The sequence below is a fragment of the Phascolarctos cinereus genome, unplaced genomic scaffold (assembly GCF_003287225.1).
Source record: "Phascolarctos cinereus isolate Bilbo 61053 unplaced genomic scaffold, phaCin_HiC Scaffold_3;HRSCAF=262, whole genome shotgun sequence".
In the NCBI taxonomy this organism is placed as follows: domain Eukaryota; kingdom Metazoa; phylum Chordata; class Mammalia; order Diprotodontia; family Phascolarctidae; genus Phascolarctos; species Phascolarctos cinereus.
The window spans coordinates 56,032,813-56,048,654 of NW_027555736.1; the positions used below are offsets into that span (position 1 = coordinate 56,032,813).

General features: G+C 40.2%; 1 protein-coding gene across 5 annotated transcripts in view; it reads right to left on the reverse strand.

Annotated features, from left to right (window-relative positions):
• Positions 1 to 15,842, reverse strand: part of KCNMA1 (potassium calcium-activated channel subfamily M alpha 1) — a 909,315-nt gene that overhangs the window by 140,965 nt on the left and 752,508 nt on the right. For 4 of the 5 annotated variants that reach the window (XM_078150867.1, XM_078150865.1, XM_021006026.2 and 1 more), the window contains exons 17-18: positions 14,738 to 14,824; positions 10,193 to 10,269 (exon numbers count right to left, since the gene is read on the reverse strand). In XM_078150867.1, the coding sequence (XP_078006993.1) occupies positions 10,193 to 10,269; positions 14,738 to 14,824 (164 nt within the window). Of the gene's footprint in view, positions 1 to 4,921; positions 4,931 to 10,192; positions 10,270 to 14,737; positions 14,825 to 15,842 lie in introns of all 5 variants that reach the window. The other variant, XM_078150868.1, reaches the window with a different exon arrangement.

Sequence of the window (15,842 nt, forward strand, 5' to 3'; positions counted from 1 at the left end):
ATGAATTTTTGAATAACTAACCCAACTGGGAAATCATGCCTTTGATTTTTTTTTCTTAATTCTATAAGGGAAGTATTAAAATTTTAACTACTATTACCACAAATGGATAAGAAGACTAACTGGTTTTGCATTCAATGTCTTTTTTAAAAATTTTATTTTTAGTATCTCTCTTTAAAAAAAAAATCAAGTTATACAGTAGAAGAGAGGGCCACCAATTTCATTAGCAAAAGTCCTTGGTTTTCATTTCCATACTGCCTTTTCTATATGCAAAAATAGAATCTGACACACTTATTTAAAAAAAAACCACCATCTTTAAGCGTAAAGGAAGAGTGATAGTGGTGGGAGGCAATGTGGTGAATGGAAGGATGACTTTGGGAACTCTTTCCATAAGAATTACACCCAAAGAACTAAGGCAATTGAAATCCCCTACTCTGAGGGATCCAGAGGGAAGCACTACTTTAAACCAAAGCCTTGCAAGGGACTGTGTTTAACTGTTATTTCAGTTGGTCGTTTGAAGACCACGCATCATTTTGAGAGTTCATATTGTTAGCATGCAGGAAACAGGCTTTTAACTTGTTAAAATAGGCAGCAAAAAAAAAAAAAGACTTGCTGTAAAAAGATTAACCATTATAGCAAAGCAATATATGTGATTTTTTTTAAAAAAGGAAAACATGCGTTTCTTATTTATTCCTTCCCCAGTCATATTACACTCATACCAAATACACTATTAAAATTAAAAGAGAAAAACAAACAACATCACACAATATTAGCAAGAATGACTAGTGAGAGGACTGAAGACAATGCAGAAATGATTAAAGATGGGTTCACACTTGATCAAACTCTCTGAAAGAAATACCTGTCCCGAGTGATCATGTGCTGAGAGAGTAGCCACCTTGCACGGCCTTGGGGGAATATTCGGAAACCTTTCCTTTGAATCATCTCCTAGCTAGACCTAGGTACTCTTTTGCCCCTGTCCCTAGCCTGGCTCTTCTGAGCTCAGCCCTCAAAAAACCCACCTGGGGCCAGAAGAGGTTACCTGGCATCTTGTGCCCATCAAGCAGAGCATCCCAGAGCATTTGGCATTGCCTTATTCTACATTTTTTTTATCAGTTAATGACATTGGACATCTCCCCACTGATGGGTGGGATCTCTGAGAGTTTATAACAAAGTGAGTATTATTTTGGAATAACAGTTTCCTTAAATTTTAAATAGAAGAGTAAGAGAGGAAATAAAAATTTGGAGGCGATGACCTAAGATTTCAAAGCTTACTCCCTTGCTAACTCTGCTTCCTTTCATCCATTTGGTTTTGTTTTGGTGAAAGGTGAACAGTGGATGCCAACAATGACCCCAAATGCCTCTCTTTTTTTGCTTAAAATTGGTTCTAAAAGCTAATGTTGCTATTTCTTTAAGTCCGCTGCCAAATCCAGGGACAGTCTAGAGTGGGGATAGGGGTTGGGGAGCATTGTAGATAGCAACATGCCACTTAAAAAATCCAAGTCAACTTGTTTCAAATGCAGAGGTTAACTGTGAATTTTTTCAGGGCAGGTATGCCAACTCTTAGTCTGGCTCTACCACAGGCAAGACAAGGTGCTTCTCTCTCCTGGTGATTCCTTAAAAAAACACAATTTTTTAAAATAGTCCCCCACCGTTTGTCCTTCCCACACCATAGCCCCATCATTCAATCAAGTATTTTTCAATGGTAACAAAAAGCAGGCCTGCAAGGCCATCTAGTGGAACCATACAGAAGGGCAGCTGGTCAAGAGAAAAGATCTGGGAGGGCCAGCCCTCAGTGCCTCGGCTTTCCTTAAGAATTGAAATGGGGAACACGGTCATTTCAATTCGCCGGTTTCATTTGATCCAGGGTGGAGTTTTAATGGCTGCAGAGGGGAGTGGGGATGGGGAGGAAGGGACAGCAGGAAGTGGTGCCTAGCAAGCAAGCTGGTTCTAATGCTTTGGGCAGCATTAACTAGAACCAGATTAAGCCACCAGCAGATCAACTTGTGGCTTCCACTGAAGCTTCCTTGGCCATAAAAGACAACTGTGTTGCGTGTTTCCAACAATTAATGCACAAGGTTAGCTGTCTCCCCTTCTTTCCATAATGCTCCAGGGGAAGTCTCCTGGCCTGGGCCTGGCAAGTATCACCAGAGGATAAATTTGGCTTTTTTCAAAAGTTCCAACCTGAAAGCAGGGTTACGAACACCTGGAGTTGCTAATTAGTATTTTTTTTTCCCAAATCATAAAGTGCCTTCTGCTTGGTCTCTGGTTATGAGGTTGAAACCAAATGAATCCTCAGGCCAGGACTGGATTCTGGACCTCATTCCCCCCCCCCAAAAAAAAGAAAATCACCCTGCTGGGGTGTTCTTAGAAATAGCCACCCCTACAACCTTCTAACTATGTGTGGGCGTTTTCCTGGGGCACAATGAAGGAAGAAGATCATTAATGAGAGGCTGTTCACTTCTATTTCCTAGTATTATCTGCAGCGCCAAGGAGGAAGTGTTGGCAAAATGAAGGAATCTCAAGTGGCCAATTCGTGCTTTAAAATCAAGAAACGATCAGTGGTGCCACTGGAAAACTTCTCATGTATTTGAAAATGTGGTTATAATAAGGGAAGAGAAAACTCTGCAAAACGCAGCCCCTCTGGACTAAACATGTCCACATTGCTGATATTTCTTCAAGGCAGATTGACAATCTGCTGTCAAACTCAAGTTCTCACTTGAGTTGGCCCTTCCAAGCCAAGCCTGGAATGGGGGAGTGAGTTGGATTATATCCTGTCTTCAGTACCATCTGCCTCCCACATCAGCAACCAAACTGTCAGCCAGTTTCCAATTGTGGAATCTTAATTTCCAGGGTGGATTGGAGGAGGCAGGAGAAAGCAATACTGCACTGTCAGGCTCCAGATGGAGTTTTCCAACTGTTGGAAAACCATCTTTGGTTTCAAACTGAGCAAAGTCAAGGAAAAGACCAGTGTGGAAAAAAAAAGATTCTGCTGGACAATTTATAGTCCGTTTTCAGACCAAAACCTCACTTGAAAATCACTGTTCAAGATATTAAGAGTTCAATGCAAAGAAGGGTCATTCCCAAGTATGAGCCTTGGAGCTTCACCTCTTGTGCTGGGGGAGGAACTAAAATTAGAAATAAAAATAACCATGGAAGAAAATGTCCACTAAGGCTTGGCAGCTGAGGCATTTGTTTGATGTGACAGTGGGAATCAGGGAGTGTTGGTTCAGGCCCTATAAATTAGGACTGATGTCTTCACTTAGCTAAATTCCTCCCATTAGCTTCTGGAGGGAGAAGAAAGTTCTTCCAGGTGGAAGGACTTTCTGTTCCAAGAACAGAAAGAAGGAAAAAGAAAAGCTAGTAAGTTAGCATCAACACACCCAGCTAATGAATTGGTTCTGCCTCCAATGACCATCTTATGACAAGAAGACTCTGAGGAGCTTGGCACAGTTTGGTTGGTGGTTTTTTCTGTGCCATCCCTCAAACTCCAAAGGGATATCCGATTTAGTCTTTGGATCTGGAATCTAGAAGTTGACTCACTCTCATTATCCACTCAGGGATGGGGTGGAGAGAGTTGCTCAGTCAACTGTATTAGAATTCCATGGCCTCAGGGGCTCCAAAGTTGGGCTGCCACTTTTAACACTGAATTACTGCATCATTCCCCTCCAAACTCAGGAGATAGCTCCATCCAAATGATTAGCCTTAGTGCACTGCAGCACAGAAACGGGGGCAGGATCTGTCACTGGAATAACATCTCCATCAATCTCTGCTATTGAATCAACCCGAAGACCCATGAAGGAGGTTGGTTTTTACCAGTCTGACACACCTTGTTCAGGACCACGGACCATAATAATATTTTCTAAGCCACGTTTCTCCAGCATGTATTTAGAGACACTGGGCTCTAAATTTCCTCATAGACCACATCTTACTGGGCAAGAAATATGCTCCCTGGGAATGTATTAAGGGTCTGGGGACTTGCATTAATTTCTTGTGGCCAGTAGAGAACCATTTGCTGCAAAGGCAGCATTCTTCTGGCAGGACTGAATGTATCATCTTTCTAGGATGCCTGACCAGCACTAAGGGAGCAGATGGAGGGATGAGCAGGGGCTAAAGTATTTTTTTTTAATCCTTTTGTTGTGGCCCTAGGGAACTACTGTTTCATGTATGTGAAAGAGTAATTTTATAGTGAAGGAGACAGGGAAACTTTACAGATTGTTGGAAATAATTACCACAATGCATTTACTTGTCTCCAGCCCTTCAGATATCTAGATTTCCAAAGCTACTCACACAATTAATTCACTACCTTATATAGAGAGATAGATATGTATGTGGTAGCAAGTGCCTCTCTATAGAATATCTGTGACTGTATATATAAAAATTAGCATTTTTACATATAAAGTACCAATACACATCATATATATCACCATGAAGGAATATATATACAGCATATGGACTTTCTTTTGAATATGAATTCAAGTACGGTCGCAGTGGAGGCTGAGCCTAATTTTTCAAAGGCAAGCAAGTCAATGACCCCCACTTCATCCGACATACACAGCGATGGTGGTAATTATTGGTCTCCCCTAAAAAGTAATGAGATAGGTTCAAAGTCATTTAAGAGAAACACTGTTGTCAAGGTCTTATTTCCAAATGGAAAAAATAAGACCGTGTTGGGAGCTGACGAGGAAGGGGGAGGTAGCGCAGGTGGGGATGATCGGACAGCAGGTTGAGCAACCCACTGTCTCCAGCTCTTTGCTAGTCTATGGACTGTGTTGGAGGATGAGAGAGGTGTGGGTATGATGTCACTGCTACATGCAACATAAATATCAAAAAGAAAAGAACTGAAACTATACAGAAATAAAGAGTTTCTTCTAGAGAAAGACAGGTGGGACTGGACTCTGGGCTTCTAGGAACCCAATTTACTCACAATATATCACTACCAGTGTGCAGTTAAAATAGAGTAGGGCCCGTGTTCCAAGGCAGCAAGAGAAAAAAAAATAAATCAAAAATATGTCAATTATCAAAGATTAAGTAAAATTTCTTCAAACACATCAATTTATACATGACTTGTCCCCTCTGATGCCTCCCTTCTCTGTAAGCTTAAAAGCTGGGGTGCAGGTAATATAAACAGTTAAAGCAGGTTTGCCATACAAAAACAAAAGGAGCAAAGATTTGACTCCAAGAGCTTTCATTTCGGGCCAAATTGTGCTTTTCTCTTCCTTGGAAAGCTATGTGGAAATCAAAGAAATGCAAAAGTTAAAACTACATAAACACTGAATGACCAGTTTAGAAGCACAGTGGATTTCCACCTTTGGGAATTCCTCTGGACAAGGTGACATGAAACATTACAGGTTATTTGACAAAGGAAGATGGGAGGGAAGAAGCTGTAAAAGGAAGGCCGGTTATTTTAATTATCCTTGCTTTGTGGAGATATACCACTCCTAGGTAAATTATTAATACCTAACCTAACAGGTTTGGACAAATGGCTATGTGGGTCAGCTTCTTGCTCAGGCCTTGATGCTGTCATGGTGAATGTATAGACAGCCTCCAAAAAGACATGGGCCTACCAATGCATTATTCTTGAACCTGGCTTTTGACTGGTTGGGGAAGATTCTGATAATTAATGCCCTTGTAATTAAGATTTCTTTGTCACAAAAAATACCTCTTTCCCATTTTGCTCACCTGCGTGCCTGGGGAGGTTTATTTTTAGCAATTCACTTTCTACCCCCCCTCATCTGCATTTCATTCTAACACTGACTGCTCTGCCTTGTTAATTATGAAAAAAAATATTTGGACAATCCACTTTGCTGTCAAATATTAGCTTGACAGCCAAGACCTGCAATGGAGGTGGGGGTAGGGGAGGGAGGGAAACCCAAACAAAACCTTGTCATGTTGGTTTAGCTTTTCAAGAGACACTGCTTCTGCAATGATCCAGGCTACACGTGATTAAAAATCATATGCTTCAGTAGCTGAACTATCTTTAAGGAAAATGATGAAAATAAAATCATTTCTAACAGTTATGAGCATATTCTCTCTTCTTCTTCTTCTTCTTCTTCTTCTTCTTCTTCTTCTCTTCTCTCTCTCTCTCTCTCTCTCTCTCTCTCTCTCTCTCTCTCTCTCTCTCTCTCTCTCTCTCTCTCTCTCCCCCCCCCCTCTCACTCCAGTAGGGAAAGTAACTATTGCTGTTGGCTTGTCTAGGACTAGAGTGAGAGAAAATACCCTGGTAGGTCAAATATTTGCCCTCAGCATCTTTAAAAAAAAAGAAAAGGTATTTACTTGTTTCTTTTCATTTCATTTGGAGTCATTAGAAACCTGACTCTGAAGGATCCTTGGTTGAGCCTTCTCCACCATATCACTTCAATATAGGGATTTTTAACCTGAGGTCCATGAGCTTGTTTTTACAAATATTTGGATAACTGCATTTCTATATGATTGGCTTCCATTGCAATCCTCTGTATTTTATTTAACGCATTCAAAACCATTTTTTCTGAGACAAAGTCTAGATATGGGCTTTGCCTGACAAGATGCACACAGAAGTTAAGAACCCTTGTTTTAATGTCACCATCACCCTCATTCACTTTCCTATTCCTTCTTCCACCTTCTATAACCTGGTCTTTCTTCTACTGGCCTACCAAGGGCATGGTTACTTGGATGTGGTCTTAAGGGTTTCTCTTTTTCCTTGAGAGTTTAGTTTACTTGAAGAGGGCTGGTTCCCTTTCTCCAAGATTTCATGGGACTATCGATTTAGATAGAGGTTGAGTGAATCTTAGGAGCCATCTAGTCCAATCCCTTCATTTAAGAGGTAGGGAAACTGAGGTTCAGAGAGACAGAGTGATTTAGCCAAGGTCACACAGTAAATGGCAAACCCAGAGAAGTGTGTTCCTTCTCTCTTCTTTCTGTTTACATATCTTTGGATGACTGGACCAATCCAGGCAGTCAGTGGGTCTCAGAGTTATCCCCAGGGTATGGCGAATTAGAGGATTGCCCAAGGTATGATTTAAGAGATAGAACACTCTTTAAAAAATAGATTCTGGTCTCAGTTTTGCCCCTAACTCTTCATGTGACTTTAGGTAAGTCCATTCCTCTCTCTGGCCTAGGTTTCCTTATCTATTGAACGAGAGGGTTGGACAAGGCAGTTTCTAAGTTCCCCTCTGGCACCAACATTCCATCAGACATTCCAATGAATCTCTTCCACCTCAGGCCCTCCAGCTACTCCTTCACATACACTAGCCAGGACTAAAAAATAAGTAAATCAATAAAAGAAAGAAACAAAAAACTCTGAAGTGTTCATCTACAGTGTTATCGATACAGATAGGGCTAGGGATGGCTACAGTAAGAAAGAGTAGTTCCTTTAAGATTCCCTTTGATATTCATTCAAACCTTGCTTCACCAGTATATGAATACTAAGGAGATGAAGGGGAAGGGCACATAATTTGATTTTTCTCAGGCTCTGTACCCTCCTGGGGTTAGCTATTTGGGAGGGTCCTCGGAACAAAAGAATTGTTTCTCTGTGGATTCTTCACATCAAGAAGAAACTTTGGGAAAGTGGATCTCTTCATGGAGTCTTCCAGAAGAGCCTGAGTTCCCTCTGCAGCCATTAGAGGGATTTCTTTCACACAACAGCTGCCCTTGTACTCACTATGTCTCCTGCTGGGAATGGGAAGGATAAGAATCTTTGTTATAGTTAATAAACCCCTCTTTCTGGGGCCACTCCATTATCTAAAGCAACCAGACAATAACTCTTACCTCAGCCCTTCTGCGATAACTCTCAGGATTTAGTGGAAGGGACAATAAATCAAAGGCTGGTGCCCAATCATCCCTTCCATGTGGATCAGCCATTGACGTATTCCCCATTTGGCCTGCTCACCCCATTCCCATGTCACACTTCAGGAAACACTGGGTTGTCCCTTGCTGGAAGTCTTCAGACAAAGGCCAGATGAGTACTTATATATTGCATATTGCAGAGGATGATTTTTGTTTGGCTATGGATTAAACCATGAAGCAACATGGCAGACTGGGTAGAGAGTTGGCTTTGGGAGCCAGAAAGACCTGAGTTCTACTCCTGCCACTGTACACACTAACTGTGTGACCCTGGACAAGTCACTTAACCTCTTATTGCTCAAAGTAGCTAGCTCTCCAAGACTAATAGTTGTAGAGAAGTTGTCCACTTGCATGCATAGTTGCCTTATTGAATAACTGCCCACATAAATGAAATCACAGGTCCAGTTCCTATCCAGAGCACCCACGGCATGGAGTAGACAGCCACTGAGACTCTATGATCCATGTCTATTTTCCAATTCAGCTTGGACTATTTCAGATTTTAATCTGCTTACATTCTATTCTGAAGCAATCAAACATTAGATCAGACTTGGAAATGGTACCTTCAGCCAAAGGTGCCACCCTGCAAAGAAAGCTGGAGAGACTAGTTTTTCCCATTAAAAAAACAGATTTACTTAGCATTTTCCACTAGAAATCAATTTCTTTTCAAGGAGGAAGACTTGACTTCTAGGACACCATTTAATCACCTTCAGCTGGGAGAGGTGAAAGAATGAGGAACTTTGGGTGAGTTAAAATCCTGCCTCAAAGACTTACTAACCCTATGATCCTGAGTATCCTTAACATCTCTATGCCTCAGTTTACTTATAAGTAAAATGAGGATAGTAATAGATAATAAAAGATAGTAACCCTCACAGGGCTGTTGTGAAAATCAAATAAGATAATATATACAGAACTTTGTAAACTTTAAAGCACTGTATGATGGTTGCTGTTATTGTTATTGTTATTATTATTATAAAAATATCATTATATCAAGACTGATGATTCTTCTTCCCCACCCTGCCATTAAAAAAGTAGAGAATGCCCAGTCCATTTCCCCCATGGATATGAGTCACTGAACAAAAAATGGGTAATACCTGTTCAACATTTCTAGAAAAGGTAGTCACTTCAGTCCATAAATCTCCATATTTAAAGAGCCTTCTTGGGGCTTGGCTTGGAAGGGATTTGAGATAGGCATGCCATATGATACTGAATGCAGCCTATTCTGCCTTTGGGGACCACAGAGAGTGAAAGAACAGACAAATGCCTCCTTGAGTGAGACAGAATAAGGACAGTGACTGGACCTGTGATGAAGAAATGAAATGATGAAATTTCCACCACCAAATGCAGGCCAGCATCTTCTCAGCCACTCATAATCTTAGAGAGTTGCCAGACTCTCTAAGGTTAAGTGACTTGCCCAGGGTCACCTTGCCAATATGTGTCAGAGGAGAGCCTTGAACCAGGTCTTCCATTAGACTGTGAACTCCTTCATCAAGCTGGCAGTTCTTTGATAGCAAGGACTGTCTTTTGCCTTTCTTTCTTTGTAGCTCCAGAGCTTAGCATAGTGCCTGGCACACAGTAGGCATTTAATGAATGCTAGATGAACTGACTTGACTTCTTTGCTCTAGAACCAGTCATCCATGCTCTATGTCACACTTGACTTTTCTGCTCTAAGACCAGTCATCCACGATCTATGTCAAGCTGCTTCTCTTGAGTAAAATAATCAAAGTAAATCTGCCTGGCAATGATCTAAGGCCAGGATGAATGAAGATATCTCAATTTCACTTTTTTTCCCCCTTTGGTGCCAGAATCTTATGACCTCATCTATCTGGATGATAAATAGAAAGGGTGTCAGATGTCATTATGATTTGATATCCTGACTGGGTCCTGCTTATCTTAATGCCCTGTTAAGTCCCACTAGCCAGCAAGATCATACTATCAGGAAATAAAATTGCCTTAGTTTGAGCTCCCTCTGGCTGAAGGAGGACTGCTGGATGCCTTGCCTCCTCCCTTCCCCTCCCCCACCCCCCATTTTTTGCATATTGAATTTTACCCTCCCAGATCAGACTCATCTTCACCAGCACTGTTCTTAAGTCAGGAGGCCATGAAAACTCATTTAGGTCACTTCTTGGAGAAGGAACAGGAAAAGGCAGGGGGAAGGGAGAGAAAACAGGGAGAGTGGTGGTCTGGGCTGATGTGAATGGCAGATTTGCCAACTGAGCAAACAATATTTATTTCCAAGTCTCTTTGTACCAGTGTGTGAAACATAAACACATTTAAGCAAAGTCGTTAAGTGGAACAGTTTCCTTAGGAGATGGGAAAGGAAGCGAGGTTGAGGGGTGGGGGTTGGTAGGGGAGGAAAAGCAGAAGAAATATTACTTACGCCGTTTGCAGCCACATTTTTTTATCCTTTTGGGATCTGTGATGTCATCATGACAGGCTTTGCAGTAAAAAAATGCCCTGGAGAGAGAGAATGGAAAAATTGACACATTTCTTAATCCACCCAAATGAAATGAGTCCCACATTTCCTCCTGCTATGGTGCCAAATTAATGAAACATGCCAGCACTAATTTCCTTTAATCTTTTGAAAGGTTTAGACGTTTAAAGATGGAAGTGTTTACTGCAAGACCCTTCATTTCAAACATGAGGCTCTGCTCTTCGAGTTAGTGCTTCTTCTAATAAACTTTCATTGAAAAAGTAACTGGGGGAAAGGTTGATAATGTAACCCAGAAGATTAGCTCGCTTGTCTTTCATCTTTGAGAGCATCATGTAGGGTACCTCAGCTGAACATGTGGAAAGTGAAGGCCCAGCCACTGGCAAGCTCACCACTCAGATCTCTCGATTCCTTAGAAGCAAACTAAAGATTTAAGGAACATGGGAGATAGATGGGGCTATTCCTTGCTCAAAATTTACAAAGGTGATGCTTTGAAATAACCTTTGCTCATTAAGCAAAAAGAATGGTGGTGATGGAGAGGAAGAGCAGATGGTGTTTGAGTCAGATGGCGACTCTGGGATATGAAATCCAGCATCAACATCCAGAAGGCAAAATGGCAGCCATATACCATGAGCATTGGAAGGGACCGTGAAGATCAGCTGGTCAAATACTCTTGTTTACTGATGAAGTCCAGAGATATGAAGTGATTTGCCTAAGTTTATGAAGCTAAGTCATTGGGTGATCTATCCTCCCCAGAAAGGGTGCTCAATTTCAAGTCAGAAGATTTGGGTTTTAATCCAGCTCTGTCATTTTCCTCCACTCCTTGGACAATCACTTCAGCTTCCTAAGCCTCAGTTTCTTCATCTGTAAAATGAGGGATTTAAACTAGGTGATTTCTAAGGTCCTGCATAGCTACGTATTTTAAACTCCTCAATACAAAAAAAAAAAGGCAATCAACTAAAGAACACATGTATATGCTCTCAGTGAATATTTCACCTTGATTAAACAAGACTTAACAGGCATGCATCTACAAAAGGTCCCCAGCCTGGTTCAAAAGATCACTCATTATATGATATTCAAGCAACAAAACCTAATTAATAGGATGTTCTGATGGGACCAAATGAGGTAATATAAGGTAAGTCTACAACAACGCATAGAATAATGCCTTATGAGGACTTAGTATTAGTGGTGTGATGAAATCCATTTTATTAAATTTCTGGCACACAGGAGGCATTACTATGATAGATTTAGAGCTGGAAGGAACCATAAGAGGTCATTCAGTTCATCCTCCTCATTTTATAGGCAACAATATAATTGCTAACATTTATGTATCTCTTTAATATTTGCAGTGTGCTTTGCATAGATTATCTTATGATACCCTTGTAACAACCCCTGCGGGGTTTTGTTGTTGTTATTCAGTAATTTCATCATGCCCAACTCTCATGAAACTATTTGGGGTTTTCTTGGCAAAAATACTGGAGTGGTTTGACGTTTCCTTCTGCAGTTCATTTTACAGAGGAGGAAACTGAGGCAAACAGAGTCTGAGGACAGATTTGAACTCAGGAAGATTAGTCTACCTCATTCCAGGCCTGGTACTCTATCCACTGCACCAACTACCTGCCCTACCCTGTAGGGTAGGGACTATTATTATCTCCATTTTGCAAATAAGGAAACTGAGTCTCATTGTTAAGTGCCTTGCTTCCCTAGATACGTGAGGAAAAGAGCAGTCACCTGGGTCTTAAGTAACATATTGTGATTACATGTCTTAGTCAAGAGACAGCTTGTCACAGTAGCTAGAGAGCCTGCATCAAAGGCAGAAAGACATGCACTAAAATCCTACACCTGATACATACTGTCAGTGTGACCCTGGACAAGTCACTTAACTTTTGCAGCACTCTGGCCAGCAGTTCTCAAAGTCTATAGTTGGGGGTCCCCAACACCCTTTCATGGGATCTACATGGTCAAAACTATTTTCATACTAAAACTAAGATTTTTAATTTCTGATAAGACAAATAATAACTCTAACCCACATAAATACAAGTTCTTTAGGGGCCCTAATAATTTTTAGTAGTAAAAAGGGGTCCTGAAGTCAAAAGTTTGAGAAGCATGCTATAGGCAACCTTCAAAGACTGCTAATTGCAAAGAAGGTGCTAACCTGAGCTACTAGAGGGAGTTTCCTCACCCCCAAATTCCCTACATAAATAAAATTACAAATCCAGGCCTAGCTCTTCTTTGGGGGTCCTTTACTTTCCACTTGCTGTCTCTGTATAGATGATGCCATGAAGTCCATTGGATGGCTATGTACCAAAGACTATTATTGAGGCTGCTTACAAATAAATGAGAAAATGCTATGCCTTGATTATGTTGGTCATGTACTGGCCCCAACCAGATTTTCCCCAGGATTCTGATCATTTGAGCCCCGCCTTCCCCTATAACACTACCTGATCTGGTCATTTGGGTTTTCCACAGCTCTAACTCATTCATTTCTGCTGCTTTTTTTTAGTTGACTATATATATATATATATATATATATATATATATATATATATATATATATATATATATATATATATATATATATATATATATATGTATATACTTAATAGCAAGTCATCTTAATCAAGTTTTCCGTTGAAAACCAAATAAAAAAACCAACTTGTCTAGTTCCATTCAAATCTCCTAAGTCCTTTCTGTGGCTTTCTGCCTACACATCTATTTGAAATCCCCTAACTGACAGCATTTGCCCTGACACCTCCCCCACACCATGGAAAATCACAGCCTGGTCTTGTACTTATATGTCAGCATGTATTTGTGAATACCATAAAGCACAGAAATGAGACATGTTGCACTACTGAATATTACAGGATGTAATTTGTTTCTTGGACCACTTTGTGTTGGTGACATTCATTAGGGAGAGATGCAAAGGGAAAGGGAATTATACAAATGGGAGTAGGGGGAGGCATAAGTGATCTACATTTCTGCAGGGCTCCCTAGCCTCAGGCTCATGTAGCAGAGCTGCTGTGTCAAGCTTTTCTGTCTACTAATCTGGACCTTTATGCATTCCTTCTTAATGGTGAGCTTAGAAGGGCAAGGAAGTCAGTCCTATTTACCAACCCAGCTTGAATTCGCTCTGTCCCATTTTCAAGGAGTTGGAGCTCTGGTAGCAAAGACACAGAAACCAATTGCAGAAGACCCTGAAGGGGAACCAGATTTGACCCTGCTTCTACATATGGGGGAAGAAAACTCTCATCAATTGACATACACTTCTCCGTCCTCAAATTTCCCCAGAGAAGTGGTTCTCAAAGTGTAGTCCATGCATCCCTGGGGGTCTGTGAGACACTATCAGGGGATCCATAATGTCAGAAGTATTTTCATAATAATATTAAGACATTATTCACCTGTTAAAATCCTCCTTCCTTTTCCAACTACACATTTGTGTAAGATTATATTTTTTTCACATCTCAACAAAAACACATATCACAACAGATTGAATATAGAAGCAGACATGAGAATCTAGTTGTCTTCTATGAAGCCAGATAAGAGATTTGCAAAAATATATAAAATGCTACTCTTCTAGTTTTTGAAAATATTTTTTTCATGAACTATGTTATTTATGTTACCATATATAGACTTCTTATTGTTGTTTTAATGAATTCATAAATGCAGATTTTAAAATATCTCAGTTTTAATTTCTAAGATGGTAAATATCGATAGATGTAACACACATAAAAAAATCTCTTTGGGGTCCTCAATAATTTTTAAGAGTTCAACGGGGACCTGAAATCAAAAAGTTTGAGAAACACTGCTTTTATGTGTTTGCCTCATTCTTTCTTTTACCTGTATTCCTTTTATATTCTACCTTGTATTGTATTATTTTTTGTATAATTTGAGACTTGAATAATGCTTATTAAATTCCATTATTAGTCTATAGTTTTAGGAGCATCTAGTACATAGAGTGCCAAGACTTGGAGTCAGGAGGATCTGATTATAAATCTGATCTCACTTACTGTGCAACCCTGGACAAGTAACAACTTCTATTTACCTCAGTTTCCCCACATGTAAAATGGGGATAATAATAGCACCTACTTCTCAGGGCTGTTGTGAGGATCACATGAAATAATATTTGTAAAGTGCTTATCACAGTGCCTAGCACCTAGTAAGTGCTTTATAAACGTTGTTGCTGCTGTTATTATTGTTAACATCAGTAGCAGAATAAATTCATGTTATCTCACTTAGGCCAATACTGCCCATGAGATGGAAATCTGGCATTTCTATAATTAAGGTAACTATGAATCAGCCCATGCTAGAAGTTCAGAGATTTTTTTTTTAATTGACACCATGTAAAGGAAGTTCTTAAAAGTTTTAAGTCCTTTAGCATTGCACTCGTTCACCCTCCATCTCAATGGTCTCCTCCCACCAAGTTTCTGGGTTTGGGGGGAGCTGTTGTGACTTATGCAGGAAAGAAGGAAAGTTAGAACAAAACATCCATTTTACCTCTTGACTTCTTTGGCATCACTTGCAATGAAGAATCCTAAAGTACCTTCTTGGATTTTGAGATGGTTTCCAGGATTAATTAATATGCTGCTCAGTGAAACACAAACAGAGAAGACAGGACTGTGAGGAGACATTCTAAGGAGAAATTCTGAGGTTACATCATATGGTTGCTTCTTATAGGGGGCCCACTAGAAGGGAAGGGATGTAAGGGTACCCACAGTCATCTGGCAGACTTGATGCCAAGTCTACAGTCCCTCAGTTCTAAAATCCTCAGCATTTGATCTGATCATGCCATCAGTGAACTCTAGTCATTGCTTCCCCAAGTGGCATTTCCTGGGCATCTTTTTAAGGAAACCAAAGAAAATCCAGATGCCAGAAACCTAATATGTTCAAGAAATAGTCTGTTCTGCCTACTTGGGTATGTGGGTTGAACTTCTTGATAACTGACTTCCCAGGAACTTGCTACTAAAGGTCAAAGTCAAAGAGTTATCAGTCAAATGAAGCCATTTCAATGCCAATGTTTACTTCTAACGATAGAGAGTTAATGGGACCCCTATATGCATACATAAATATACAAGTATGTATACCACATATTACCAAGGGGCATAGTACAAGACAATCAGCTACCAATGCATGGAAAAACACAACATCTGCATGATAATGACAAAATATTTTAAAAAATAAGATGAATATTTAGGAAAAGAATAATCACCACACTAACAAATGGAATAGATCATGCATTTGATTTGATGGGCAGAGATACTCAAGTGACCTGAGTTTGCATATAAAAGTTATGTGTTTGTTAGAGTCAGATGTGAAAGGATCCATAGGTGTCTATACCAAAGCCTGGCCCATAATAGCTACTTAATAAATGCTTGTTGACTTTCTGACTCCCATTTTCCAGGAAATAAAATTTATATCCCCTAGATTTTGTTTTTGCAACTAAGGAAAGCATTATTCCAAATAGGAAGCCTGCTCAAAAGGGCTGTGTAAAATGTGTGTGTGTGTGTGTGTGTGTGTGTGTGTGTGTGTATTAAACAGGAAAACTTGTACTTGGATGATGAGAATTAATAAAGGAAACTTCTTTGGGATAAACAGGCATTAG